The sequence below is a fragment of the Lepus europaeus genome, chromosome 17 (genome assembly GCF_033115175.1).
Source record: "Lepus europaeus isolate LE1 chromosome 17, mLepTim1.pri, whole genome shotgun sequence".
NCBI classification, from domain to species: Eukaryota; Metazoa; Chordata; class Mammalia; order Lagomorpha; family Leporidae; genus Lepus; species Lepus europaeus.
Window position 1 is genome coordinate 75,653,755 of NC_084843.1, and position 27,082 is coordinate 75,680,836.

General features: G+C 47.5%; 1 protein-coding gene across 1 annotated transcript in view; it reads right to left on the reverse strand.

The window, feature by feature from the left end:
* Nucleotides 1-27,082, reverse strand: part of LOC133775995 (glutamate receptor ionotropic, delta-1) — a 706,634-nt gene that overhangs the window by 209,738 nt on the left and 469,814 nt on the right. The window contains exons 7-8 of the mRNA XM_062214629.1: nucleotides 16,172-16,333; nucleotides 14,646-14,765 (exon numbers count right to left, since the gene is read on the reverse strand). Coding sequence (XP_062070613.1) covers nucleotides 14,646-14,765; nucleotides 16,172-16,333 — 282 coding nt within the window. The remainder of the gene's footprint in view (nucleotides 1-14,645; nucleotides 14,766-16,171; nucleotides 16,334-27,082) is intronic.

Genomic DNA, 27,082 nt, shown 5'->3' on the forward strand with positions numbered 1-27,082 from the left:
GGTGAGGTTCAACCTGGGTCTGCTCCACCAGTGAGTTCTCCAAACTTTTTAAGAAAGAAATTGTACTCATGCACACAAACTCTTCCAGAAACAGACAAGAAAACACTTTCTATCTCATTCTCCAAGCCTCAGGCCTCAATAATTGTGACACTGAAATCAGACAAGGCCATCACCACAGAGGAAAACTACAAAACTCTCCATGAATGTAAAGAAATTGTCAACAAGGCATTAGTAAATCACACCCAGTGACAGATAACAAGGATAAGAAGTTATGGCCAAGCATAATGTGAGTAATGACAAATGGCTTAGCTATCAAAAACCCATCAACGTGAGAGCTTCTGAGTGAGATGGGATAGGCTCATTTCTCCCTGTTCCTCCTGCTAAGCACAGCTATAAACCCCAGAAATAATGCAACAGGCAACCCAAAGAGAACTCTGAAGGGTGGAAAGAGCAAGACAAACCAGCAGAGCGATCCAGCACCGAAGAAAAAATTTAGGGGCAGGTTATGTTAAGATCCTCAGTTATCAGAAAAGTGCAACTCGGGCTAGAATTTTCCAAATCCCAATACAGCAACAGACGGTAGCCCCAGCAGGCTCATGTTCTCTCCCAACCAGGCCATTTCCAGGAGGGTGATAACTTAGAAGCTTTGCCAAAAGCAAATGGGCCAGCCCTGGAAGCACCCTCCTTCCACACCTGCCCAGGACTCCCCTGACCCAGCAGAGGCCAGGCAGCTGGGCAGCACTGGAGAGGGGATCTCACAGCCACAGCCTCATAGCCCGGACATCCCCTTTGTCACTGGGACCCAAGACCGTACTCCTACTTCCCATAAACACTGGGCAGGAACAAGAGCGAGTTCACCCCGAGTGCACAGCTCATGTCCATGAAACCTCTTCATCACCACAGGCCTGAGTGGTTCCTTCTGCACTGAGAGGTAGCAGAGGTGTGGGGGATGCTGACACACCCAGGGTCCAGTCAAGGGAACAGTCTTCTTTCCTTATAGGGGCAGGGTGGTCTGGTCACAGCTGCCCTGCCTGCACAGCACTCTTCATCCTCATGGACAACACACTTCTTTCCATAAACAAAGAGTTCCTGGTGGTCCAGCCTGTTCCTTGGGAAGCATCAGCAGGGAGCAGTAGGGGCCTCCAACAGAACAGGCCAACTACGCAGATCCAAATACCATCACTAAGTCATCTTAGTGTTTACAATTCAGCAGGAACTGAAAGCACAGCAGAATGAAAGTCGGCCACACAGACCAGGACTCACTACGAAAACAAAAGGCGTAACTGGAACCCAGTCCTCTAATACCATTACCACAATGTTCAGGATGCAATTAAAAATCATCCATCATCCCAAGAACAAGGAGAATCACAACTTGGGTGAGAGGTAACAGTCAAATGATGCTAAAAACAAGATGGGTCAGGTTGTTTGAAAGATCTGATGTGCATTTAAAATAAGTCATCATTAAAATGACAAATTCTCCTGAGACCAATGAAAAACGTAGAAAATCTCAGCAAAGAGTGAAAAAGTATAAAATAGAAACAAATGGAAACCATGGGCCTGAACAAATACTGTAAAAAAAAAATGGAGAATTCCCTGGATGGAATCAGTCAGAGTTTAGATGATTGAGGACAGAATCAGTAAACTGGATAATGGATCAATGACCTTCACCCATTGTGAGCAACAAAGAGAAGACAGAGTGACAAGAAATAGAGTCTCAGACCACCAGGACAACAGGAAATGATCTAACAGCCACCATTCTTTCCACTGGAAGACTGGTAAGAGAAGATACAGTCAGCTGAAAGACTACTTGAATACATAGTGGTTGACAACTTAGCACATTCAGTGAGATATAAAAATCTACAGATTCAAGAAGACAGGAACCCTAAGTAGGATAAGCTCCAGGAAATCCACATGGAGAAAAATCACAATGAAACTTCTGATAGCTAAAGACAGAAAGAGATACTGAAAGCATCCAAGCAGGAACTACCTAAAGGGACATCAATTTAAATGGCAGTAGATTCCCAAGCTGAAACTATGAAGGCCCCTTAGAAAACAGCGGAGTAGAGTGTTGAAAGAAAAGAATGCACAACCACAATTCTATGTCTGGCAAAGCTATCCTTCTGAGATGAAAGGGACATAACGACATTCTCAGATGAAGGAAGACTAAACACACTGGTGGCTAGCAAACAATCCTTCAAGACTGGCTAAGAAGAAAGTTCATTCAGCAGAAAGGAAATGATAGCAGAAGGATTACTGGGACATCGGAACTCAGAAAGAGTAGAAACACAAGCGTGCGTCATCTTCCTCCTTGAGTGTTTTACATGTTCTGTTTGATGAACAAAGATCATGATCTGATACTCAAGATGTTGATATTTCCAAACTTAATTCAAAATGGTAAAAAATGTTGTGGTCAAGATTGTGATAAGTCACATGTGAGGAGTATTCACAAGGTTCATGGAAAATGTTTATGGAAAAATTATGCATGGATTTCAAAATTGTTTAAATCAAAATAAATTTGTATTTTATTTCCATTTTCCACAAACATTCTGAAATACCCTTGTATGCATACTGTAATACCCAGAGCAACCACTAAGAAAATTATACAAGATGTACATGAAGAAACACTGTAAAAAATAAAAAGTCAAGTCCTTAAAATATGCAGGTAACCCAAGAAAGGTAAGAAGAGAAACAGAGAAATTAAATATAGAGGAAACAATACAATCGTTGTTTAGACCTTACTTGAATGCTAAGGCAACAATTGCCTTACATTTTAATAATGCAAATATAACCAATAAATGCAGAGATTGGCAGGGTGGGTTCTTTTAAAGACAGAACTAAATATTGTTTGCAAGAAACTCACTTCATAGACAGTTTAAAGTCAAAGAATGAAAACATACACCATATAAACATTATTTTTTAAACTACCAGTGGCCATATGTTATCAGATAAATAAAATTACCAGAGATAGAGGGACATTACATAATGTTAAAAAGAACAACCCGGCCAGCACCGTGGCTCACTTGGCTAATCCTCCGCCTGTGGCGCCGGCACCCGGGGTACTAGTCCCGGTTGCTCCTTTTCAAGTCCAGCTCTCTGCTGTGACCCGGGAGGGCAGTGGAGGATGGCCCAAGTGCTTGGGTGCCTGCATCCGCATGGGGGACCAGAAGAAAGCACCTGGCTCCTGGCCATGGTGGCCATTGGGGGAGTGAACAAACAGAAGGAAGACCTTTCTCTCTGTCTCTCTCTCACTGTCTGTAACTCTGTGTGTGTGTGTCTTTCTCTCTGTCTAACTCTGCCTGTCAAAAAAAAAAAAAAAGCAAAATAAAAAATAGAAAGAACAACCCAACCCATCAGGAAGACATAATGATTTGAAATGTAATCCACCAAATAATAGATCCTCAAAAGACCTGAAACAAAAATAGCTACAGATGAGAACAGAAATACACAATGCTTCAACTCCAGTCCAGCTTGAACAGCCCCAAGTAATCTGACAGAATTAACAGATGATCAACACGGATACTGAAAACACTCACACAGGAATACCTAATTGACAAATACTGACCACTCCCCCAACATCAGTAGAAAGTGTTCACTGGATAGTCACCATGATAGGCCATGTTCCAGACCACTAAAAAACCTCAAAAAATGTAAAGGAGTGGATACATATAGTCTCTGATCATAGTGGAACTGGACTAAAAGTAAATAATGAGAGACAGAGGAAAATCTCAAAAAGTGGGAATTAATAACACACTTTAAATAGTCCATGAATAAAGCAGGAAGTCTCAAAGGAAAAGCTTTAGAAAATACACAGAACTGAATAAAAATGATCTGTAACCTATCAAAGTATGTGCAATGCAGTTAAAACATTTCTGATAAGAAACTTTAGAGCAGTAAAAGCTCACATGGAAACAGCAAATGTTTCAAACAATCTAAGGCCCTAGGAAGAATAAAACAAGTCCAAAGCAAGCAAAAATTTCAAAATAATAAATACAACAGAAGTTATTAGAATTTAAAATTTAAAGTAGAAATAAGAGTGAAACACAAGGCTGGTTTATCAAAATATTTAATAAAATTGGCAAACCCTAGGCATAACTAACTAAATCAATAATAAAGAAGAGGCAAATTGCCAATGTCAGAAATGACACAGGAGAAATTATTATGATAATGTAACTATTGAAAAAATAAAAGAGAATAATACAAACAACTTCATGCTCATAAATGTGACAAGTTGGAAAAAATGGATTAATTCCTTAAGACTCACAAACAACAAAAAGTCAACCATGATCAAATGGATAATCTGAATAGACCATTAACCATGAAAGAAGTGGATCTGTAATTTAGAAGCGCCAGGGGAAAAAAAAAATCTCCAAGCCTTATTGATTTCACTGGAAAATTCTATCAAACATTTAAGGAATTAAAACCAATTTACACAATCTCTTCCAAAGATGGGAGACAAAGGAAAATTTCAATATATTTTATGAGGCCAGCACTGCCCTAATGCCAAAACCAGAGAAATATATACAGTAAAGTAATACTACATTCCTGTACTCCTCTGAACTTACAAGGGAAACTTCTGGAATCATGTATCGGCAAATACAATACAACAATGCATTAAAAGGTGTTGAAGATGGTGTGGTACTGACAGAGGACAGGCACACTGATTAATGGACAGACTAGAGAACCTAGAAATAGTCACAAATACATCCAAATGATGGATGATGAAGGCCCAAAGTTAATTCCCTGGAGGATGAGTACTTTTCTTTTTTTTTAAGATTTACATATTTATTTGAAAGTCAGAGTTACACAGAGAGAGGAAAGGCAGAGAGAGAGGTTTTCCATCCGTTGGTTCACTCCCAGATGGCCGCAATGGCCAGAGCTGCGTCGATCCGAAGCCAGGAGCCAGGAGCTTCTTATGAGTCTCCCATGTGGGTTCAGGGGCCCAAGGACTTTGGCCATCTTCTACTGCTATCCCAGGCCGTAGCAGAGAGCTGGACAGGAAGCAGGGCAGCCAAGACTCAAACCAGTGCCCATATGGGATGCCGGCACTTCAGGCCAGGGCACTAACCCTCTGTGCCACAGCGCCAGCCCTTATGAGTATTTTTCAAACAAATAACCGTGAAGCAATTATATATCTACAGGCAAAAAAAATTAAACTTTATAATTTATGAACTAATTAATTCAAAATGCATTGTAGATTTAAATGTAAAATGTGTGTACATAAAACTTTCAGAAAAAGACAAGGCAAAATATTTGGGATGTGTGAATAGGCAGAATTCTGAGACTTCACACAAAAAGCATGATCTATAAAAGGAAGAACTGATAAGCTGAACTTCACCAAAATATAAAACCTGACCTTCTCAAGAATCCTTAACAGAGGGTGAAGACAACGATAGCATGCAATGGAATATTTGCAAACCACAGATCCAATGAAAGACTGCTATCAAGAATAAGAACTTTCAAAACTCATCTGTAAAAAGTAAGCAATCCAATTAGAAATATAGGCCAAAAAATCTGACAGAAATTTCCCTGAAGAAGAAATCCAGATGGCAAATAAGCACATGAAAAATGCTGAACATTATTGGTCATTAGGGAAGTTCAAATTTAACCATTATAGGATATCCATGCATAATAATTAAAATAAAAATAGTGCTAACACCATATGCTGTTGAGGATGTGAAGAAATGATCTCTTATGAAACTGGAGTATAAGATGATGCAGCTATTCTGGGAAACTGTCAGGTTTTTTTTTTTTTTGAAAGATTTATCTATTTATTTGAAAGGCAGAGTTACAGAGACAGAGGGAGACACACAGACACACACACATACACATGTACACACACACAGAAAGGGAGAGAGGGAGACAGAGACAGAGAGAGAGATGTCTCATCTGCTGACTAACTCCCCAAATGGCTGCAAAAACCAGGGTTGGGCCAGGCCAACACCAGGAGTCAGGAGCTTCATTCAGATCGCCCACATGGGTGCAGGGGCCCAAATACTGGGGCCATCTTCCACTGCCCTCCCAGGCCCATTAGCATGGAGATGGGTAGGAAGTGGAGCAGCTGGGACAAGAACTGTCACCCATATGGGATGCCAGTGCTGCAGGCAAGGGCTTAACCGGCTATACCACAATTCCAGCCCAATATTTGTATGTTTGTTTTTAACTAAATATGCATATGACTCAGCAATTTCACTCTTAGGCATTTTTCCCAGAAACCTTGTACACAAATATTCTAGGAAATTTTATTTATGATAGTCTGAAACTTCAAAGCATCCTGGTATCCTTCAGTGGGTGAATGGTTGAGGAAACAGTAAAGCATCCATTGTATAAAACACTACTCATCAATAAATGGGAGAAACTATTGATGCCTGCAACAATTTCAATTAATCTCTAGGAAATTATGCAGAGTAGAAAAAAATCACAGAAGTACACTACTATATGATTCAATTTATGTAACTTTTTTTAAATGACAAAATTATAGATGTGGAGAATAAAATAGACCACTGTCTATCAGCAGGGCAGGGGGACATGGAAGAAGTAGGTGTGGGTATAAGAGAGCAGTATGAGGGCCAGGCATTGTGGTGTAGAGGGTTAAACCACTGCCTGCAATGCCAAGATCCCTATGGCTACCTGTTCTAGTACTGGCTGCCCCACCTTCAACTCAGCTCGCTGCTAATGCACCTGGGAAAGCAGCAGAAGGTGGTCCAAAAGCTTGGGGCCCTGCACCCATGTGGGAGATCCAGATAAAGCTCCTGGTGTGTAGCTTCTGCCTGGTCCGGCCATGGCCATTTCAGCCATTTAGGAAGTGAACTAGTGGATAGAAGTGCTCTCGCTCTCTCTCTCTATAGATAGATAGATAGATAGATAGATAGATAGATAGAGATATATAAATCTGCCTTTCAAATATTCTTTTAAGTGAGAGCAATTTGAGGACCTTTTCAATAACTACTTCGTGTCTTGAGTGTGTTGGTGGCTACCTCCACTTACACATGATGAAACTGAGTGGAACGAAATACACACACAGTGACACACATGAATGACACTGGGGAAATGTGGCTCTACCGCTGATTCCTGCACTGTTATTAATGTTAGTATCCCTGTTGTGTTATTGTTCAATAGTACCATAAGATGTTGTCTGAGGGGGAGACTGAATAGAGGGTATACTATATCCCTCTGCATTATTTATTACAAATACATATGAACTGTGTTAACCTCAAAATAGAAGCTAAATTTTAAAAATAGTATTCTGAAAAGGAAGAAAAATTAGAAGGTCTCAACCTTAGCAAATATTAGAACTTATTATAGGATATTAATCAAAAGAATATCGTGTGGAATTTATACAAAAATAGAAATGAGCAGAATCAAAAAGGAAAAATCTTAATCAACATTATTTATCACACTAAGGGGAATAAAAATATAAATAACAGTATCTTGATAGATACAAAATAGCCTTTGACTAAATAATACCAATTCTTACAAAATCATTAGCAAAGCAGGAATTCAAGACAATTTTCTTGTTTCTCTCTTTCTCTCTTTTAAGATTTAGGGAAAGACAACATTATGTTTTTGTTATTCATTTTCAGCTATTGATGTGTCTTATATGATTTTAATTCTCAAGTTACATGGTTATTAAATCTTTATCACTTAAAAATATTAGATAAGTCATTAATAAAGATATCTTTAAAAAAACAAAATAAAGCAGAAATTTTTAAAAAACATGCCCTAAAAATGCAAATGTGGAAAAACATTACAAATGCTTCAGTTAAGTATTGGACTCTATAAAAATTTAAATGCCTCTATGAGAAAATACTGTTCCTAATTCAAGGGCAAATAATGTACAGCAACAGACTATTTGACACAACTATCAATTCTATTCTGAAATGGAAGCTATATGCACTGACAAGAAAAATTTCATCCCCAATATCAACATGCAAAGAGTGTAGATTACACTATAATTTATAAATGGCCAATGACTGTATTTTTAGGTACAATGTCACAAGCAATGCAACTTCATTAGCTTTTTCTACATACTGATACAAATTAGCAAACATTTTTAATCTGTCAATCAGTTTTCTGAGCACCAGCTGTAATAGTTATCTCCATATACTATTAGTGGATATGAAAATTAATGAGCCTGGTGCATTGTGGCTCAGAGGGTTAAGGTGCTGCTTACAACACCTGCATCCCATATCCAAGAGCTGGTTCTAGTCCCAGCGGCTCCACTTCTGATCTCACTACTTGCTAATGCACCTGGGAAAACAGCAGAGTACAGCCCAAGTATGCGGTTCCCTGCCACTCACACGAGAAACCCAGATGGATTTCCAGGCCCCTAGCTTCAGCCTGGCTATTGTGGCCATTTGAGGAGTGAGCCAGTGGATGGAAAATGCCTCTCTCCCTCTCTCTATGTTGCTCTGCCTTTCAAATAAATAAATGTTTAAAAAATTATAGAGCCTTTCTATAATCAATTTGAAAATATGTATCAAATGCATCAACAGAATTATTATCCTTGGTTTGGCAATTCTACTTCTTATAAAATAAAATAAATATAGATATAATTAAATTTTTATATATTTGGGATTCCATTATGGCACTATTCTGGAGTGATATGCCAAAATATTCATCACATAGGGAGCTAAAATAAAGGACGTTTCCCTGTAAGTTGAGTAATGCACTTCCATTAAAAACTCATCGCTGTAGAGTATAGTTAAAGAAATGAGGAAATACTCCCAATATAGCCTTAAGTGGGAAAGTCAGCATACAAAATGTGTGTACAATAAATAGCAACTGGATAAATATACAGATCTCTCTGCAGGTATGGTGGGGAGAAGACATAAAATGCACCAGGAATGCATGCACAATTTATTTCTTGGTTGAGAGATCAGAACTGACTTTTATATTCTTCTTTTCATTTATCTGTATTTTCCAAACATTCTACTGGAAATGAGCATGCCCGGATGAAATGATCCTCAGAATGAAATACTCTATTGCATCTTTGCTTCCTGCTTTCCCTCCGAAGCTGTAGCCCTGTTTGTTTTGCTGCTCAGCTCTGTCAAAAGCAGTTCTTGCGCAAGGGTTCCAAATGGCTGACATTTTACTCAGGGAATACGCTGCGAGAATGTTAATCCACGAGGAGACTGAAGTTTATGAGTCCTGTGCAACTCACTGTGCACAGCCAGGGGTCTCTCTGGGAGCAGCTTAATAGAGTCACGGCACCCCTCAGGCACTGCCAGTCGCCTGCAGCCACCAGGCGAAGTGTCGCTACCAAAGACAGCCTGCCCTGTGCAGGGCACCTCTGCAACTTGGCCTCACAGCGTAGAACTTCTGAACCTGCCAGAGTGGGGATGATTTGTAACACACGGTGGCAGGTCTGGGAGAGCATGTTAATGACGCACTTCCAAAGGCCAGGGAGGACCGGGGTCCTATGGCATGGCAATCACTGCATGATAAGCAATTAGGACTTGAGAACGATCCGCAGCCACAGGCCCTCCCGGGGACATGACATCAAGTTGGGCATTTGATTCCTGTCCAAAGCCAACTTTCATGAAGAATCAAAATCGACAGAGAAGACCGGAGAGGCATCTTCAACTAGCAAAGGAGAATGCAGCTTTCTCGTTGCCCTAGGTAATTTGCTGGAATGGAGAGGCTGAGCCAAGGGCAGCGGTAGAATTCAAGAATTCAGCAGGCTGTGGGGCCAATGGGAGGGGATCGGGGATCGTGGAGCCCCAAGACTGGCTGGCTGCCGGGAAACTGAAAGAGACTGTGGAAAGTGGTCTAGGGGAGTGAGACACCATCTCGAGTTCAGAAAGGATGCTTGGGCTGCTGTGCTGCACACACACACACACACACTCACAGAAAGTCTGCCTTCCAGCCCCAGCATGGCCAAATGCTCCTAGCACTGCATAATTGCATAATTGGGTCTTTTCAGTCTCTGTGCCTCAGGTTCCCAAAGGCAGCTGTGCAGAAAACCATGGAGATGCTGGGGACGGAGACAACTGTGACAGGAGCCTCGGGGTTCCCTGCAACCACTACACGTGTGCTTCCAGGACTGTTTAGTATGTGCAGGTTCTCGTGAGTCCCTGCTTGGCCAAATTTTGTAGAGCAAGAGAAAAGCAGGCACGTCCCGGACTAAATACTTCCTCAGTCTCTCTTGGTCCCATCTCGATCCTCCATAAAAAGGAACAAAAAGCAGCCGTGGTCTCTCCTGCCACACCAGGCTGGCATTCATTCTGGACATGAGACAGAAAGCAAATGCACAGGTGATCTGGGTACTCCTGCTGCCTGTTTCCCCCTCTCTGGCCCCAGGAGACCCACTGTCTTCTGCTGCGCCCACAGTCAGGTGGCTGCCTCACGGGAAATCAAACTCAAGAGGCCTGAAGGCAGCTGGCAATTTTCCCAGGGTTTTACTGAACCAGGGACCCTGAGTTAGGGGAATGGAATGGGTCTCCCAAGCTGGTGTCATTAGGGCAGAAAAGGGTCATACAAACCTGTTTCCTCAGGGCTGTCAATGGGGTCTCAATCCAGGCAAGTCTGCTTGGGCATTAAAGGACAACTGTTCTTCTTCCACGGATCACCCCAACAGCAAAACAGTCATGAAAATAAAATCCCGCCAGGCTGAGGCTCCCGGATCCCTCAGCCCTCAGTTTTCATGAGCCGTAGGCACCTGTTTCCAGGTGCGGAAGGGGCCGGGGGCTCTGGCCCAGCACAGGGCTTGGTGATCCCAGCTGTGCCTGTCAGGGCTGCATGAAGCAGGCTTTTGCACTTGGGGTGGGGAGGAGTTCAAGCCCAAGGCCCTGTAGAGCAGAAGGCTTGGTCCTAGGGCCTACCTGAGTGTCTCTGCTCTGGCAGTCTGGGGTTGAGAGGTTTAGTGAGGGCCCTGTGGGTTCCAAGTGCTGCCCAGGGTCATCACACTGACCCACAGACTCCCTCCATTCCATAAGCAGCTCACGGCACCTGCATCTTCCATCTGAGGAAGGTTCAGAGAGGAGGTATGGCTGCAGAATCTCAGGAGAGGCAGGCCCAGCAGTGACACAAAGGCCCCTGAGTCAATGAGACAACACACATCTAACGGGACCTTTATACACAGTGGGTGCACAGTAGCTCCTGCTCCACTCTCCTGTCCCGCACCAAACAGCTGCTGAGAAACCTCCCTCTGTGAGGACTCCACTACCACAGATCTGTCCCAGCTCATGTCGCATGTGAAGGACATTTGCAAGGGCAAACTCACAGGACCCTCCTCTGGGGATTGCTGTCTGCTCAAAGGGAGTAGAAAGTTCTGGAGCTCTCATCACACTTCTGAGAACATGAGTGTCCCAGAGGAAGGTGCACACCATTGGCAGGATGGATGCCAGAGAACGCCATCGAGAGCCAGAAGTGACTCCACTGCAAATCCTGCCCCTGGTGGCAGGCTTGTGCCGGGCAGCTCCAAGTACAACCCTGAGACCACTACCACTTCCAGGAGCTCCCCAGCAAGCCGGCGACATCGACCCTTGGTTTTGCCATCTGGCACTCCCTCCACAAGAACGCATTTCCTGGATGCAATCATTTAATTAGTATTTGCCCAGCACCCTGCAGCGAAAGACGATCACCCACGCCTTCCCGCCTTGAGAAGGCTGAGTAACCCACAACTTCCCGGTGCCACTTCATCTAAAATGTCTGGGTGACTCACCCTCCCCAAGGGCCCCCCCAGGGCACTTAGTTTAAGAAAATGTCCATTTGTTCCCCAAGTGAGATGATTCCTCTTGACATGAATTTTAAAGAAACTCCTTGGTGTTTGTTTGGTTGAATTTCCCATGGTTCTGTTCAGTTTCTGCACGGGATCTGCATCATCTCTGTGCAGCACTCTTGACCCTGCCCTGCAGGGCAGCACTCAGCAGTCAGAACATGGGGCCTTCGAGCAGCTCTGCATCAGGGGCCACTTCAGGGGGGCTCCTCCATAGCTGATCTCGGCACTGCCTTTTTGTACTCAGCACCCTAACCCTACCCCCAGATCTGCCACTCATCCTCAGCTGCTATCTCTTACGGGAGCATCCTTTAAGTCACACCAATTTCCCAGCATCCTCCACCAGGAACCCCAGCTCAGCCCCACCTTGAAAGCCTGTCCTATGCCTGTGATGCTCCCCCAGCCCCATCCGAATGCCCTCCCTTGCTTGATCCTAAACCACACCCCCCACCCAGTTCTCGATGCACCCTGGGCCTGAATCACAGACATTGGCTATGGCAAATCCCATGCCCTGCTTCCCAGATAACTTCTCCTTCACAGCCATAAGCTTGACAGGCACACAGATAACAAGAGGGATATGCAGTTATTAAGGGCAGATTTAAAAATGACAAAAGGAGACGTTTAAAATAAAACCCACTTGAAAATCAGCTTCCATTGCAACTCAATCACACACAGACCTCCTGCTCAGAAGCTCCCCAAACTGGAGATTCTGGCTCCTATTGGCTTCAGGGGTTTTGAGGACTGTTGCCTTGGCAACAAGGAAGGCTCAGACACCTGAGACAGGACGTGGAGGCCACTGCACCTGCCCTTCTCAGACACCTGGAGTGGGCAGTCTGGGGCCAGGCAAGGGGCTTGGGTGTTAGAAATGAGGCAAAGGAAACTCCCCCACACCACCCCAGCCAACATCCATGGGAACCTTGCAGTTAAAGCCGAGCTTCATGAAGCAGGTGGGCAGCAGGGAAGGAGCCAGCGGGCAAGGCCTGATTGTCCCTAACCCTGGAAGAACACTCAGAGATGCAGGCAGTGCCCATGTACCGTGGCTGATGGGAATGGTCACTTCAGCAGGGCGCTGCACTCTGCAAGCTTCTTACTCTCCTCAGTGGTGGACAGAACTCCTCTCTGCACTGGCATCTCTTGACCAGGCAGGAGTCCCAGTGCAAGCTGATTTCTCTTGCGGTCATGACTCTGCCCAATGCTGGCCACCCATCTGCAGCCCACAGTCCGAGCTGCAAGCTTTGGGCAAACCTAGAAGGCATCACAGGCCAACCCGGACTCCCACTGACAGAGCAGGACCCCTGGCCCTCCAGGATGTCACCAGGTAGTCATCAACCCCCACGATGACGCCACTAATGCAGTGCTGAGTTCTGAAATGTCATTGACCCTTGTGTGTCAGCATTTGTACCGTGGCCAATTACTGAACCTCCTAGCACTCACATGATCAACCTACAACTCTATCTTCCAGTGCATGATGAGCTGGGTGTTCCCCACCTGCCCCATCACACAGGGGCCTGGCGATTCCAGCCCCTCCCTTGGGAGCCAGTCCCCTGCCTCTGACATCACCGATGAGCCTTGCACACTCTTTTTGCTCTACAGCTCTCACCAGCTCCATACATGCCTCCTTTGGCCCTGGTCCTCCAGGAGCAAACCAAGGAAGTCTCCCAACTGGACTCTCAATACCCAACATCACTTAACCCTTGCTTGCCCCTCCACTGCCCCTGGCCAAGCCAGGAGGCCATGCTATGGGGCTCTTGATGAGCATCTCCAGTCCCTGCTGGGAGCTCATTGCTTGCAAGCTTACATCTCCCAGGCATTGCCATTAGTGAAGACATCATCCTCCCCAGGGTGTAGAAATGTGTGTGTGTGTGTGTGTGTGAGAGAGAGAGAGAGAGAGAGACAGACAGAGAGACAGAGAGACAAAGAGAGAATGAGTGTGAGACTACATGACCCTGTGCCTGCACGTGTGTCAACCAGTGAATGTTTTCATTCTTTCCTGAGAAGCTGGAATCCCCATGGGCCATTTAGACCATGAACACTCTGTCTCTAGCCCTGACACACATATGGTCCTCCTGCATCCAAGCCAGCTGCGTTGGCCAGGCCCTGGGGTGGCAGCCACAGCTCCCACCTGTACAGAACTATGGGTCCACAATGGCTTGCCGTGAGAGTGACCAGCCCATCTGATGTCAATGTTTGGATGATGATCCCAGCCCCTTGCTTGCCATGTGGACCTGCTGGTCCCCGATCTTACTGACTTTGGCATCACAGTCCTCCCCTCTGGGGTGTGAGGGAGGGTCCCCACTCTGAGTTAAAAGGCCACTTAATGATATTTTTGATCCTGAACAAACTGTCTTGCACCTCCAAGAGGAAAAACAAGAGGCAACATTTCACACTGCCCAGTGTGCCACCTGCATCAGCATCCAGTTAGAGCCGGGCTTCACCTGAGTTACTCAGCGAGCCCATTCCTCACTTCCTCATGGCTCCAGCACTCCCACCTCCCACCCTCCTTGCTGTCCAGTGTTCCATCTGTGGCCCTGTCTCATCCTTGGATCTGGAGGAAGCTCTGGCTGTAACCTCTGTCTCCTGCTTCAGCCACGATTCATACTTGCTCTCCACTCTGTGCTGATTCCACCACACTGGGAATCATACTGCCCCTTCCAGCTTCCAGGCGGCCCTTCCAGCTTCAGGGAGCAGGGCCTAGTTGCTACCAGGGGCCCTTGCTGTACTCACAGAGTGCACGAGCAATGCTGTTTGTTTAAAAACATCTCTGCTTCCTCTCCAGGATGCCCCCATAACGCCAGCCTCAACACCATGAGTGGCAGAGGGGATTTCTGTTCCAGCTCCTACTTGCGGGGGATGCAGGGCCCACACAGCTGTCACTGTCTTCGATGGCACTGCAGTAAGAAGATTGGGAGGCAGGGAGCCTCTAGCTTACCTTACGCATGTCTTTGCCAAATGTCTCGCTATAGGTCGTGCCCAGGATTTCAAACTGGACGTAGGGATTTGAGCTGTCCTCGCGAAACTCCATCACCCCTGTGAGTCCAGTGATGTGGCCCTGCAGGAGACAAGGACAGATCACTGAAGGGTGGGCAGTCTCAAAGGTTAGAAAGCACAAAGAATGCAGCCACCAAGACAGGGCCTGGAGGAGGGCAGCCTGTAACAAGAACAGAGTCTTTTGCAGACCTGGGCCATGGAAAAGAATCAGTACTTCCCAGGCCACCTGCTTGCAGGGGACATCCCTGAAGACTTGTCTTCATGTTGTTCATGTCGTCAATATGTGAGGAGACCCTTCTATGAGCCAAGCACTGTGCAGGACTGACAGCTTGAGTCCCGACTTTCCAGAGTGTTAATGCTTTCTTGCAACCTGACCCATGGACTCCACTTTGCAAGAGGAAGTCACAAGGCAACGAGAACCCACAGGTCAGGACCGTGGGGGTGAGGACCAAGAGCCTACAGATCAGAAGCATGAGTGTGGGAAGGGAAAGCCCAGCTCTAGTCCACCAGGCATTGCCACCTGGGCCACGTTGGCCAAGTCATCGTCTATCTGCCCGCTCCAGGCTGAAGTCAGTCAGGCTCACATGATAGAGCCTGTGGGAACTGAAGGAGAAACCACATCCAAAACCCAGTGTCTGACACAGCCTGGCTGTCATGAGCTGCCCCCCTTGCCTTTGCTCCCAAAGGGTTAGCAGGCAGTGGTGGCTTAGTGAGCTGGGGCAGGCCTCTTCTCTCCTCAAGCCTGGGGAGGGGCTTCAGCAGCCTCCCTTCTGTGAGCCTGGAGAGTTCCAGAGATTGCACTGGCCCAGGAAGAGGCCTGGGCTCTGCTGTGGTCTGCAGTAAATTCGAACCAACATCAGAACCTGCTCTCCGCTACTGAAACCACACACAGTGTATGGTGAACAAAAACTCCAAACACTATGGATTTCCCTAAATGCTCCTCTGAAGCCTCGGAAAGCCAATTCGCTCAAACACATCTTGCATGGATTTCTGAGTTCACTTTATATCCAGGCTCCAGCACATGGGGCATTTCACTAGAGTAGAGGACACACACACACACATGCACATACACCAAGGACCTATGGCAGGGCCCAGTGAAACTACCTCTCCTATGCAGAGAGGCAGCCTGTGTGGGGGGGTATCTGACAGGCACGGCACAGAGAGCTGCCTTCAGAGTCTGCTTACCCATAACCTTGGCAAGCTCCTACATCTCCCTGAAGCCCAAGCTCCTCATGTTAGCATGGAGATAATAATAAGAACAACACTATCCATGGGCCCCAACTCACCTAGCCTTCAAATGCTATAATAGGAGGACTGATCAGAAGAGAGGCCTGGGAAGGCCCCTCCTGGGATAGCCACCCAGAGGGCCCAGCTGCAGGCCGGCTGCAGGATTGGCAAAGACTTGGGGGTGTGAGGAGTGGCCCCTGGCTCCCACCTTGGTCTGGAAAGGTGTCCCCATGCACACACCTTTTTGATTGTGTCCAACATGGACCTCCCTCCGTTCCATGGCTTGGTGGACTTCCGTATGCAGTTGAGACTTGCCATGCTGTGCCACTTCCGGTCCTCCAACTTCCTGTGAAAGGCGTTGGCCAGCATCAGAACACTGTCATACAGGTAGAGATTGGAGATCTGCAAAGACAGAGGAAATGAAATGCCTTCGGCTCATGCGTTTCCAGACACAGAAAGCTGGGGTGGTGCAGGACTCCGACCCTAAGATATGGTCCCCAGCACTGAGGTGTGGCTTCCAGGTGTTCATTCGACAGCCCAGGCAGGTGCTGAGATGCTGAGTAGGATAAGGCTTATCCCTGCAACAGGTATGAGAGTGGGAGGTGGATTTGTACAACCTGAGGGAGACCAGCAAGACGAGCACCATGACTGAGACATGCACCTGGGCAGGTGACCTGCTCAGGTGATGAGGGATGAGCAGTATAAAGAGGGCACAGCATTTGCATCAAGGTGCAAAGGGGCAGGGCCACTTAGGGCAGCACCTACCAAAGTTTCCATTGAAGAACCAGGTAGTAAAGACTTGGGTGCAGCTTTCTCTGTTGTAATCATTCAACTCGATTGTTAGTAACCTGACAGCAGCCTGGATAAGACATGAAGGTGTAAGCACAGCCATGTGTAATAAGATGCTATTTATCAAAATGGCCTGTGTGCTGGGTGCACCCCCATGGCCTCAGTTGGCCAAACTCTGGGTTAGAGGAACTGAAGGCAGTTCAAGATCAAGACTGTCAACAGGTAGAGCAGAGAGGATGGGCAGGATCCACAGGCAGGCAGGGCCAGGGCCAGGCAGAGCCATGGGGGTGGGGGCTATGTGCTGAGGACTAATAAGGTGACTTCAGAAAGAAGGTCACCACTGGTGGGTCTGTGTCCAAAGAGCTGGTGGTCAACTTGGCTTCAGAAAAGACCATTCTGGAACCCCAGAAGAAGCTATGGGCTCCTGGCTTTGGCTGGGCCCAACCCTGGCCATTGCAGCCATTTGGGGAGTGAACCAGTGGATGGACAGTCTCTCTCTCTCTTTTCTGTCTCTCCCTCCCTCTGTGTAACTCTGCTTTTCAAATAAATAAATAAATCTTTAAAAAAGACCACTCTGGTCTCAGGATGGGCCCAGGATGAGAAGCTGGAACAATGCTTGCAGAGCAATCCTCCTGTGCATCCAGGGGTGACTGTAATGGAAGACTCCTGTCTGGAGGGGTAGGAAGGCCTACACCTGCCTGCTCAGTAGCTCAGCAAGAGCCTTCACAAGGAGGAGGGTGCACTCATTCCCAGATGTCACCTTCACACCATCCCAGCCCTCAAGGAGGCATCAGAGGAGGAGGGAGTGGTCGCGGGAGAGGTAACGTCCACCGCGGTCAGGTTAGGGCCCCTTGTTACTAACTGTTGCATAGACAATGGCCAGCAAAGTGGGTCACAGGGACCAGTCTCTGAACACCTGAGCAGCAAGGAGCCTGCTAAAAATATTTCAGGAAAACAAAACCCACCGGATAGAAACAGGAGACTATGTCAGCCTCACAGGAGGCCTGGGAAGATCAAATATGCTCCTCGGAATACAAGAAGTCTCCCCTTCTGCCCCCACCTCTCCTTCCTCAATGTGTTCCCTCACCCCTACACCTCCATGCCTCCGTCTCTGCCTACAGTTCCCTCCCCACACATCTTACTCTGGATGCCGCAGACAAGAACATAGTGGTAGAACTCATCCCCCACAACTGAAGCTGCAGTCAAGGTGGGAGTACAGGAGGGGGCACAGGACATCAGATACATGGGCTCTGCACTGTCCATCCAGTTGCTCATGCCACCCCTCCAGGGCCATTTCCACAGGGGCACATCCAAGCAAAGCCGACCACTTTCCCTGGAAGTCTCCCCATGGGCTGGACATGGCTAAACAGCTGTGTCCCATCTGTCACTGTCCTGTGCTCTTGCTGTGCCTGCTGCAAGTGTGAGAAGTGGGTGGAGGTGGGTCGATGCTCAGGAGGTGGCCAGAACATGCCTGGGTGACTGACCACAGCTCACCAAAACATGGGAAGCAGCAAAAGCAGTGACTGGGCTTATCCTTGTCAGGTGTCAACTAGCAACAGAGAGGAAAAGTGTTCCAACCAACAGGCACCCACTCCCTGTCTGCATCATGACAGAATCGTGTCCTGGTCCCCTCAGGGTGGGAGACTCATTCGCCTCAGGGAGCAGGGATGGCCCATGCCCTGCCCCTCCCCGCTCCCCCCAGTGCTTGGGAGCCCCCACTGATGCACAGCTGCCTTCCCTCTCTGGAACACAAGCAGAATGGAGCTTTCAGTAGAAGAGAATACGAACCACTAAGAGGTGGCTTCGGTTTTCTTTTCTCCCAAAGAATAACTCAATGCTGAGAGTCCTTGACAAAGTGAAGATTTCTGTTCTCAAGATAAACACGGATCTTGCAGGCACCCACTCACCACAAGGACTATTTATCCAGCCTGGACCTTTTGACCCACTCCCCCATTCACGCACTGAGGGCAGAACTCATAGCACCTCTGCTGTGGCCCAGACAAACACCCAACATAAGGTACCTTTTCCCCTCCAGCACTTCTAGCCTCAGTGAATTAAGGTAATCAGCAAATGTCTGGATGCAGAGAGGAAGCAGCAGAATATGACTAAGAAAGGCCAGAGGAAGCCTTCAATCCTCCCACAAGCGTGTCTGCTGTAAAGAATGAATGCATTCCAGCTCAGAGGAGCAGGCTGGAGCAATGCTCTTTTCCAAGCACAGATAGGCCCTGCTCACCACCACCCCCAGATCTCCCTGAGAACACCCTCTTCTGTGCATGCATTCTGCACTGTCAGTTCATGAATGTGCTTACTTCATCAATTGTTGAGTTTCCTAAGGGCTGTCTCTAGAATCCAGCACCAACCAAGGAACATGGCTGGTGCTTAACATGCATTTGATGAATGAATTCATGGAAGATACACATAAAGCAGGAACAGTGGATGGATGGGTATGTGGGTGGACAGCTGGGTGAGTGGATGGATGAATGAATGGATAGGTAACTAGATATAGACAAATAGACAGATACATGGATAACTGGATGGATGGATGGATGGATGGATGGATGGAAGGGCAAATATGTGAGTGGATGGGAGGGTGAGTGGATGGATGAATGAATGGATAGGTAACTAGATATAGACAAATAGACAAATACATGGATAACTGGATGATGGATGGAAGGGCAAATATGTGAGTGGATGGGTGGGTGAGTGGATGGATGAATAACCAGATAGGTAGGTAAATAGATGAGAGAATGATAGAGGGGTGGATGAATAGATAGATATAGGTAGATATATAGATATGTGAGTAGGTGGGTGGATGGATGGATGGATGGATGGACGGATGGGTTGTTGATGGGTATATGGGTGGATGGATGGATGGACAGACAGATGGATGGTCTGACCTCCTGCTAAGAAGACACACACTAACTGTATTTCACAACAACAAAAATATACAAAACAGACAGGAAGAAGAAAAGATTGACTGCCTCCAACTTTGACTTGGGTGGAAGACTCCTTTCCCAAAACAGCAATTAGCTTCTCATCAGAGCCTACTTGAAAAGCCTTCTAGCTCCTCATTGGAACTTTTTCTATCTACTCTACTCACCCCTTCTCCTTCTCCTGGTAATACGCTGTCTCCATATTTGTCCCTGCCTTGGGTAGAAGCTAAGAGTCAGTGTTGATCTGTGGATTCCTTTGGCCCCCAACCTCAGCATCATCACTTAGGTAACCTACTTTGTGCTTTCTGACTTTGGCTTATGGTTCACTGGGGGAAATGCAGCAGGTGGGGATGGCATTGCCTTCACAATCCAGTTGTCTGGGGAAGAGCTGCTGTGGGGATGAGATCAAGAGAAGATGGGAGAATGGCTCTCTAGACCAGGGGCCCTCTCCACAGCCTGGTAAACTTAAGGCTTTCCTTAGGGAAGGTGGATGAATACAGTGTCAGAGCTTGGTCATACCAAGCCCCCAAGACAGTAGGGGTGGTCTTGAAGGAGAGAGGCTCCCAGCTGCAAGAATACTCACTCATCACCTGTCACAAAGAGTCAACAGCTCAGGCTGGGGTCATGGACCACAGGGAGAGAAAGGAGCCCGACCTGAAGGAGTCTTGCCTCCCTCCTTCCCATCTCAGATAAGACACAGCACATAGCTCATGAGCAAAGATCAGCCAGACAGGGTAGATACTGTCTAGTTAAACCTCAGTCCATGAAAATGAGAGCCAGGGATAGGACCACCTGGGAACAGTGCTGCGCAAAGTGAGAGGAGGGAAAAGTGCCTCTTCCCAGGTCAGAGTCAAGTTGAAAACCAAAAGAGAAGTCAAAGTGTCAAGGCCAAGGGCTTTGACTGCAAAGCAAGACTTAGAACCAAGTCAGAGACACCAGGAGTGAAGTCAGGGGAAGAAGAAAGGGGCAGGGGTCTTCCTGGGAGCCTGTGGGCTCTGTGCTAAGTGAGGAGAGAGCTGGCTGGTTCACTTGGCAACTCCAGAGACATATGCCAGCTTATAAGTCCAGTTTCCCTCTCACTCTTTATGATACAGTATGACTCACACTGCCATACATGCAGCATAGGAGGGTGGCCCAAGAGCTTTGCCAGCCTTGCTCCCTGCTGGACCCCCAGTGCATGGATACAGCCACACACTGAGTCAGTGTTCACTGAATGGGTGAGTTATATCTCCTCCTGCGCCTACTTGTTTAGTGACCCTGAGCAAGCCATTGAAGACTCTCAGACTTATCACAGCAAAACACAGTGTGACCAGGGCCCTGGGAAGGTGCAGACAGCAGCCTTGGTTTACTGCCCCTGTGAATTGCAAATGACACATTGTCATTTTTTGGAGAGAGCAGAGCTAGAAGGGAATGCAAAGGGCAAACAACAGACCTAAGCGGCCCCTGACTTCAGAGTGGGTGAGCCGAGGGCTTATTGGGGAAGTCTGCATGGGTGAGGCACACAGAATGTGGAGTTACTGGGAAGATGAACTCAGATCTGGCAACAAGATCTTCTCCTTCTTTCAAAGTGTGCAGGAGTCATGTCTGGATTCTGCAGCTTGTGGATCAGAAGGCTGACAAAGAAGCCATGCTAAGCACTAATCCCCAACTCTATGTGCAGTCTGCTAACCTGGACACCTGGGCATGCGTCCCTGGCCCCCTCCCAGCCCCAGCACAAAGCCACAGCTGTCACTGGTCCCGGGTTTGTCAGGGCTGCACACCCTCAGGTGCCATGGGGCTGCCCTTTGATGGGAAGGTGATAGCACTCCCTGGGGCGTTCCACAGAACGGAACAATGGAGGCAGGTGCAGTGTGTATGTACCCAGGCTCCTGAGAGTGAGCTGCACAACCCACTGCACTCGAAGGGCTACTTGGCATAGTTGATTCTGCAATGAGACCACCCAGGTGTGCAGGGTAGGTGAGGAAGGCAGGCAACACATGGTGAGAGCAAGGGTCAGCCGTCACCCTGCACCTGTAACTCTGTACATAGTCACCTGGACCTGTCCCCTGTGCAGGCTCAGGGGTTACAGAGCTGGGGAAGTCCTTGGTGACCTCTTTAAATGATCACCTCCCACTGCCATAGCACGGTTCAGCATCCTCCTCTCTCCCTAGGGAATTGGTAACGGCCACTCACCTTTCTCAGATGCATCTCCTGCCAGATCACAGCTCCTTTGATTTGCTTCCCAGCACTTCTTGATTCTCGTCTCTTGGCTCAGGTACAATGAACTCTGCCCCTGCTCCACCAGGCCTCTTGACTTTTGTATGTGCCATTCTCCCTAATCAGAACACACTACAAAATGGAGCTTAAAAGTCCCAATTTCAGAGCCCATGCTGTGGCACAGTGGGCTAAGCCTCCACCTTTGGCACCAGTATCTCATATGGGCATTGTCTGTGTCTCAGCTCCACTTCCGATCCAGCTCTCTGCTATGGTCTGGGAAGGCAGTACAAGATGGCCCAAGTCCTTGGGCCCCTGCATACACGTGGCAGACCCAGAAGAAGCGCCTGGCTCCTGGCTTCAGATCAGCTCAGCTCTGGCTGTTGTGGCCATCTGGGGAGTGAACTAGCAGATGGAAGACTTTTCTCCCTGTTTCTCTCTCTCTGTAACTCTACCTCTCAAATAAATAAAGTCTTTAAAAAAAAAAGTCCCAATTTCATGGGTAGGCATTTTGTGAAGCAGTTAATTTTCATTGGAGACCTGCATCACACACTGTCCTGGGTTCAAGTCCTAGCTCCACTTCTGCTCTAGCCTTCTACTAACGTGTACCCTAGGAGGTAGCAGGTGCTGGCTGAGTCCCTGCCACCCACTTGACATACCTGGATTGTGCTCAGCCTGGCTCAACATGGGCTGTAATGCAAATTTGAAGAGTGAACCAACAAATGGAAAATGTCTGTATGTATGTTTCTGTGTATCTGTCTGCCTTTCAAATAAATAAAAACAAATAACTATTTTTAAAAGTCCTAATGTGGAGGGGCTGGTGAGAATTAAGAGAACATTTGTGAATGATTTCACATAATTATTGGCATGAAGAAGTGACTAAACAAGTGGCTGTGGATTCATCAAGGTTGAATGACTAGTTCTACAGCTGTTCATAGGGGGCCACACCCAGGTAAACAGATTGAGGAGGTATTTGCGAAGTGACATCCCTTCTAGAAGATGAGCGATGGCAGTCAGAAGCCGACTTGGGAGCAACAGAGGAGCTGGATGCACACACACACTCCGCGGGAGCTGTCCAGCCCCTCTCAGAAGCCCGCACTGGTTTTGCATGGGATGGGAGCATCCAGCCGCACTGTTACTCACTCAGTCAGAAGGCAGAGACTCAGCCAGGAAACAGGAAGCAGAGGATACATTTCTGAGAGGCAGAGGAGAGAACTAAGCCGTGAGCACTTGTTGGGGGCTTGCAGCTCTTTGGAAACTCAGGAGACACAGCTGGCTGTTGGACAGAGACCAATCACGGACATAAGCACCGGTGACAGGAAACCAGGTTGGATTTGTTGAGTTTGCACCAAAAATCCCATATCAATAGCTATATTTTATTTAGGAGAACACCTTGTGTCAGCAGGAGCAAAGGCTACCAGAAAGACGGTTAAATTGATCTTTATGAGAAAATAAGAATTTAGAGTCAAGACGCAGAGGGAGCAGACGAGGATGGAGAAAGAAGCCAGCCAGGTGGAGAGGCAGGGAGCCCTGGGGAACAGGAGCAGGGCTCAGCAGCAGGACTTGGTCCACAGAGACAGTCTGTGCAGCTAGAACCCCCACCACGCCCTACCCCTGCCACCAGGGCTCCTGGCAGCTCTGAGACACAGAGGCTGACTCAGCTTGGGCCACTATAACAAAACACCACTGACCTAGTGACTTATAATTCACAGGAATTTACTCCTCATAGTTCTGGAGGCTGAAGGTGAACACCCAGACAGGGGCAGGACCATTGTCTGATGAGAGCCCCTTTCCTTCCTGGCTCGTGGCTGGCTCCCTCTGGCTGGGTCTCCAAGCAGTGGAAGAGAAGGACTGTGGCCTCATCAGCCCCTCTGTGGGCCTTTGGCCCCTCCAGGAGGGCTCCCCTCTCATGTCCGAATCACCCCTCCAAAGCCCCACCTACCAGTACCATCACCTTGAGAGTTGGGTTGCAGCTTATGACCCTGGGGAGGACACCAGCCTTCAGAGCACAGCAGGTGATCTGTGCACGTGGGGGTGGGGGTTTTGTTGATAGAATTTCCCATCTGGGCAGGTACAGGGCAGATGCTCTGGTCAATCACTGAGTCCCCAGAAACAGAATCAGGACCAGAAATATTAAAAAAAATGAGCCCCCATAAAATGGGCAGAGCTCCTGGGGACAGCGATTAGTTTCCAAGCCTATCCGCACATCAGCAGGCTGAGACCTCTGCGTGTCCCCACCAGACGGCAAAGGAGAGGTCTCCACAGTACAGCAGGGTACATGGATGCGCAGCCAGGCTGTCAGCCTCCCAACACTCCCAGCATGCTTGTGGGCTCCAGGGTAAGTCTGAGACCTCAGCAAGCCTCACTAGATGCCATGCTCTGGGGCCCAGGGATTCTTGTGTACCTGCTGTATCAAGGTAAGGACCATTCTTGGGAAGATGAAGTAAGTGCAGGCCAGCATCAAAACCGCAGGTCCAGCTGCACCCTGCATCAGTCCATTGTCTTCTCCTGCACCGAAGCTGGTGATGCGGGAAACATTTTCACTGAGAAAGGCCGCCTTTCCTTCAGGTTTCTGGACAGCCTGATTTCCCCCTCCCTCCATCATTAATCAAGCAAAGTGGCCTCTTCAGGGAGACATCACAGAGACAAACGGCAGGGACTGACCTCTGAGCAGACCCTCAGACCAGCTCTGGTCAGCCCCCAAAGTCAAACAAGCCTCTGACAGAGGGTCCAGCTGGGAGCATAAGCTAATGTCCGGATGCCACAGCTTGAGGAATCTGTCCCCAGGCAAGAGTTCTCTGCCAAACTGCTGCTGGTCCACCTGTCCTAAGAGAGCGCACCACAGCCAGGCCTTGGGGAGGGAGCAGATGGTGGCAGAGGGCAAAGGGGTTGCAGAGGCCAGATCTGAGCAGCGAGTTTGCCAAGGGGAGAGGGGCATCTGCCCAGACCAGAGGCTCTCTGGGCTCAGGCAGCCCCCTTGCAGCCAGCGTGGTGAGCAGGTGCACCCGAGGAGACCACCTGTGCAATTGTGTCTCTGACAAAAGCTTCCCTTTCTCCTAGCACTTGTATGGGTCTTAGGGGTTAAGGAAACTATTGAGAGTGACATGAAATCCAAGGTAGCTCTGTGTGAGCGAGGAAGCTGCAGCAGGAAGGCATCTACTGACAGGTTGACAAAAAACCTTGCAGTCTGGGAAGAATACAGAAAGCCCAGAAGAAATCGTGATGTGCAGGGCAGGGAAGACGGGGCCTGCTCTAATGGAGTGAGCCTGGGGGAGGCGTGATTCAGCCAAGCCATTCAACAACTGTAAAATGCTCAGGGAGCATTCCACAATAACACCACCACGTTAACCTGCACAGCTTAACCCAGGCATCATCGGGCTCCACAGTGACCAGACAACAGGGCTTACATCATTGGCCTGTCACCCCCGGGGAGAGAACATCTGACAGCCAGTAGGGTGGCGGTGCAAGCAGGAGCCCTGAGGAACTCACTGGGCAATGCCATGTTCCAGAGACACAGCAGTAACGGATTCTCCAAGCGCAGCTGCCCCTGCCTGTGAAATCATAGCAAAGTCACAGGGTTCTCAGGGATCGGTTATCGCTTTTATGACTCATTGAGTCAGACAAGCCCTAAACGGACTTGTCAAAAAAATTCAAGAATAAGAAATGCCCAAATCAGACAGTGCTGGGTAGGGAAAAGTAAACAGCAGCACTGCGTGTTGGCAAATGCCAGACTTTTGGAGCTACTAGAAGCTACTTATTTAGGTATCTTTCTCTCTGCTAAACAGAGACCAAATTGATTTGCTGTAATAGTGCTTGGTTGGCTACAGAACACAGCGAGCCCTGACCATGGGCCTAATAGGGGAAGATGGAGTTTCTAAGGTCAGCTCAGCAGCAAGGCAAGAGACGAATGCGCTCCCAAAAGTACCCTATTCTTGATGGTCCTCACAAAGACGTATCATCCCAGGAGCAGCCATCTGGGAGAGGAGCTAAAGTTGGACCAGAGAGCTCCATTTCCAACAAGATTTTCATTGATTTCATCAAGACAAAGTTAATAATCCATGACACAAATGTTTTTTTTTTTCCTTGAGTTGGTTGTTCTAAACATGTTAGAATCTTCTCGATAAATCTCACAGCTAGAGGCTAGTAGAAATTAGTTTGCGTTCTACACTGTCATTAAGAAAGAAAGAAGTTGTAATAGTTTCCAGAGGAGACTTGAAGGGAATGGCTTGTAAATGAGATGAATCTACAGGCTTCCCAAGTCACTGCTGGGCATGGTGAGTAAATAAATCCACATTTCTCTCCCAGCGCACTCCCTACACTGAAGATGATGCAACAAATGGAGAGAGATTTCTTTAAAAAAGTGTTTGGCTTACATATAAAGAGGCTTCTAGGGACTGTTAATTTGTGCCAAGAATTACAATCTTTTTTTTTTTTCCTTAAGTTTGATTCATTGATTTGAAAGGCTGGGTTAGAGAGAGAAAGAGAAAGAGACAAATAAACAGAGATTGTCCATCTGTTGGTTCACTCCCTAAATGGCCATAATGGCCAGGGCTGGGTCAAGCTGAAGGTAGGAGCCTGGAATTCCATCTGGGTCTCCCAGGTGGAGGGCAGGGCCCATGTACTTGGGCCATCATCAGCTGTCTTCCCAAGCACGTTAGCAAGGAGCTAAGTTGGAAGTGGAGTAGCTGAGACTCAAACCAGTGCTCACAGAGGATGCCAGCGTTGTAGGTGGTCACTTAACCTGCTGTACCTCAGTGCTGGCCCCAAGACCTGCATTTTTTTGTTTGTTTGTTTAAAGGTTTATTTACTTATTTGAAAGACAGAGTTACAGGGGATGGGGGGGAGACATAGTAAGAGAGAGAACTTCCATCCACTGGTTCACTCCCCAAATGGCCACAAGGAAGCCAGGATTAGGAGCTTCATTTATGTGTTCCACATGGATGCAGGGGACAAATTAAATAAATAATTTTTAAAAAACTATATTTAGGAAGAGAGATTGACCACATCATACCAGAAAGAGAAACAGAGGCCATGAATAGGTTGAGCCTTTTCATGGAAATCCTGAAAACCACCTCCTACCCTCTCAGTAATAGTGATGTGAGGTTGTTAATAGCCCAGCCCTGTTCTGAGTGCTTTACTTATAGTCTCCCAGTTAATTATCATTAGGACTCTAGAGGGTTGGAAATATTCTAATCCCCAACTCACAGCGGAAGAAACTGGGGCATCAAATGACAAA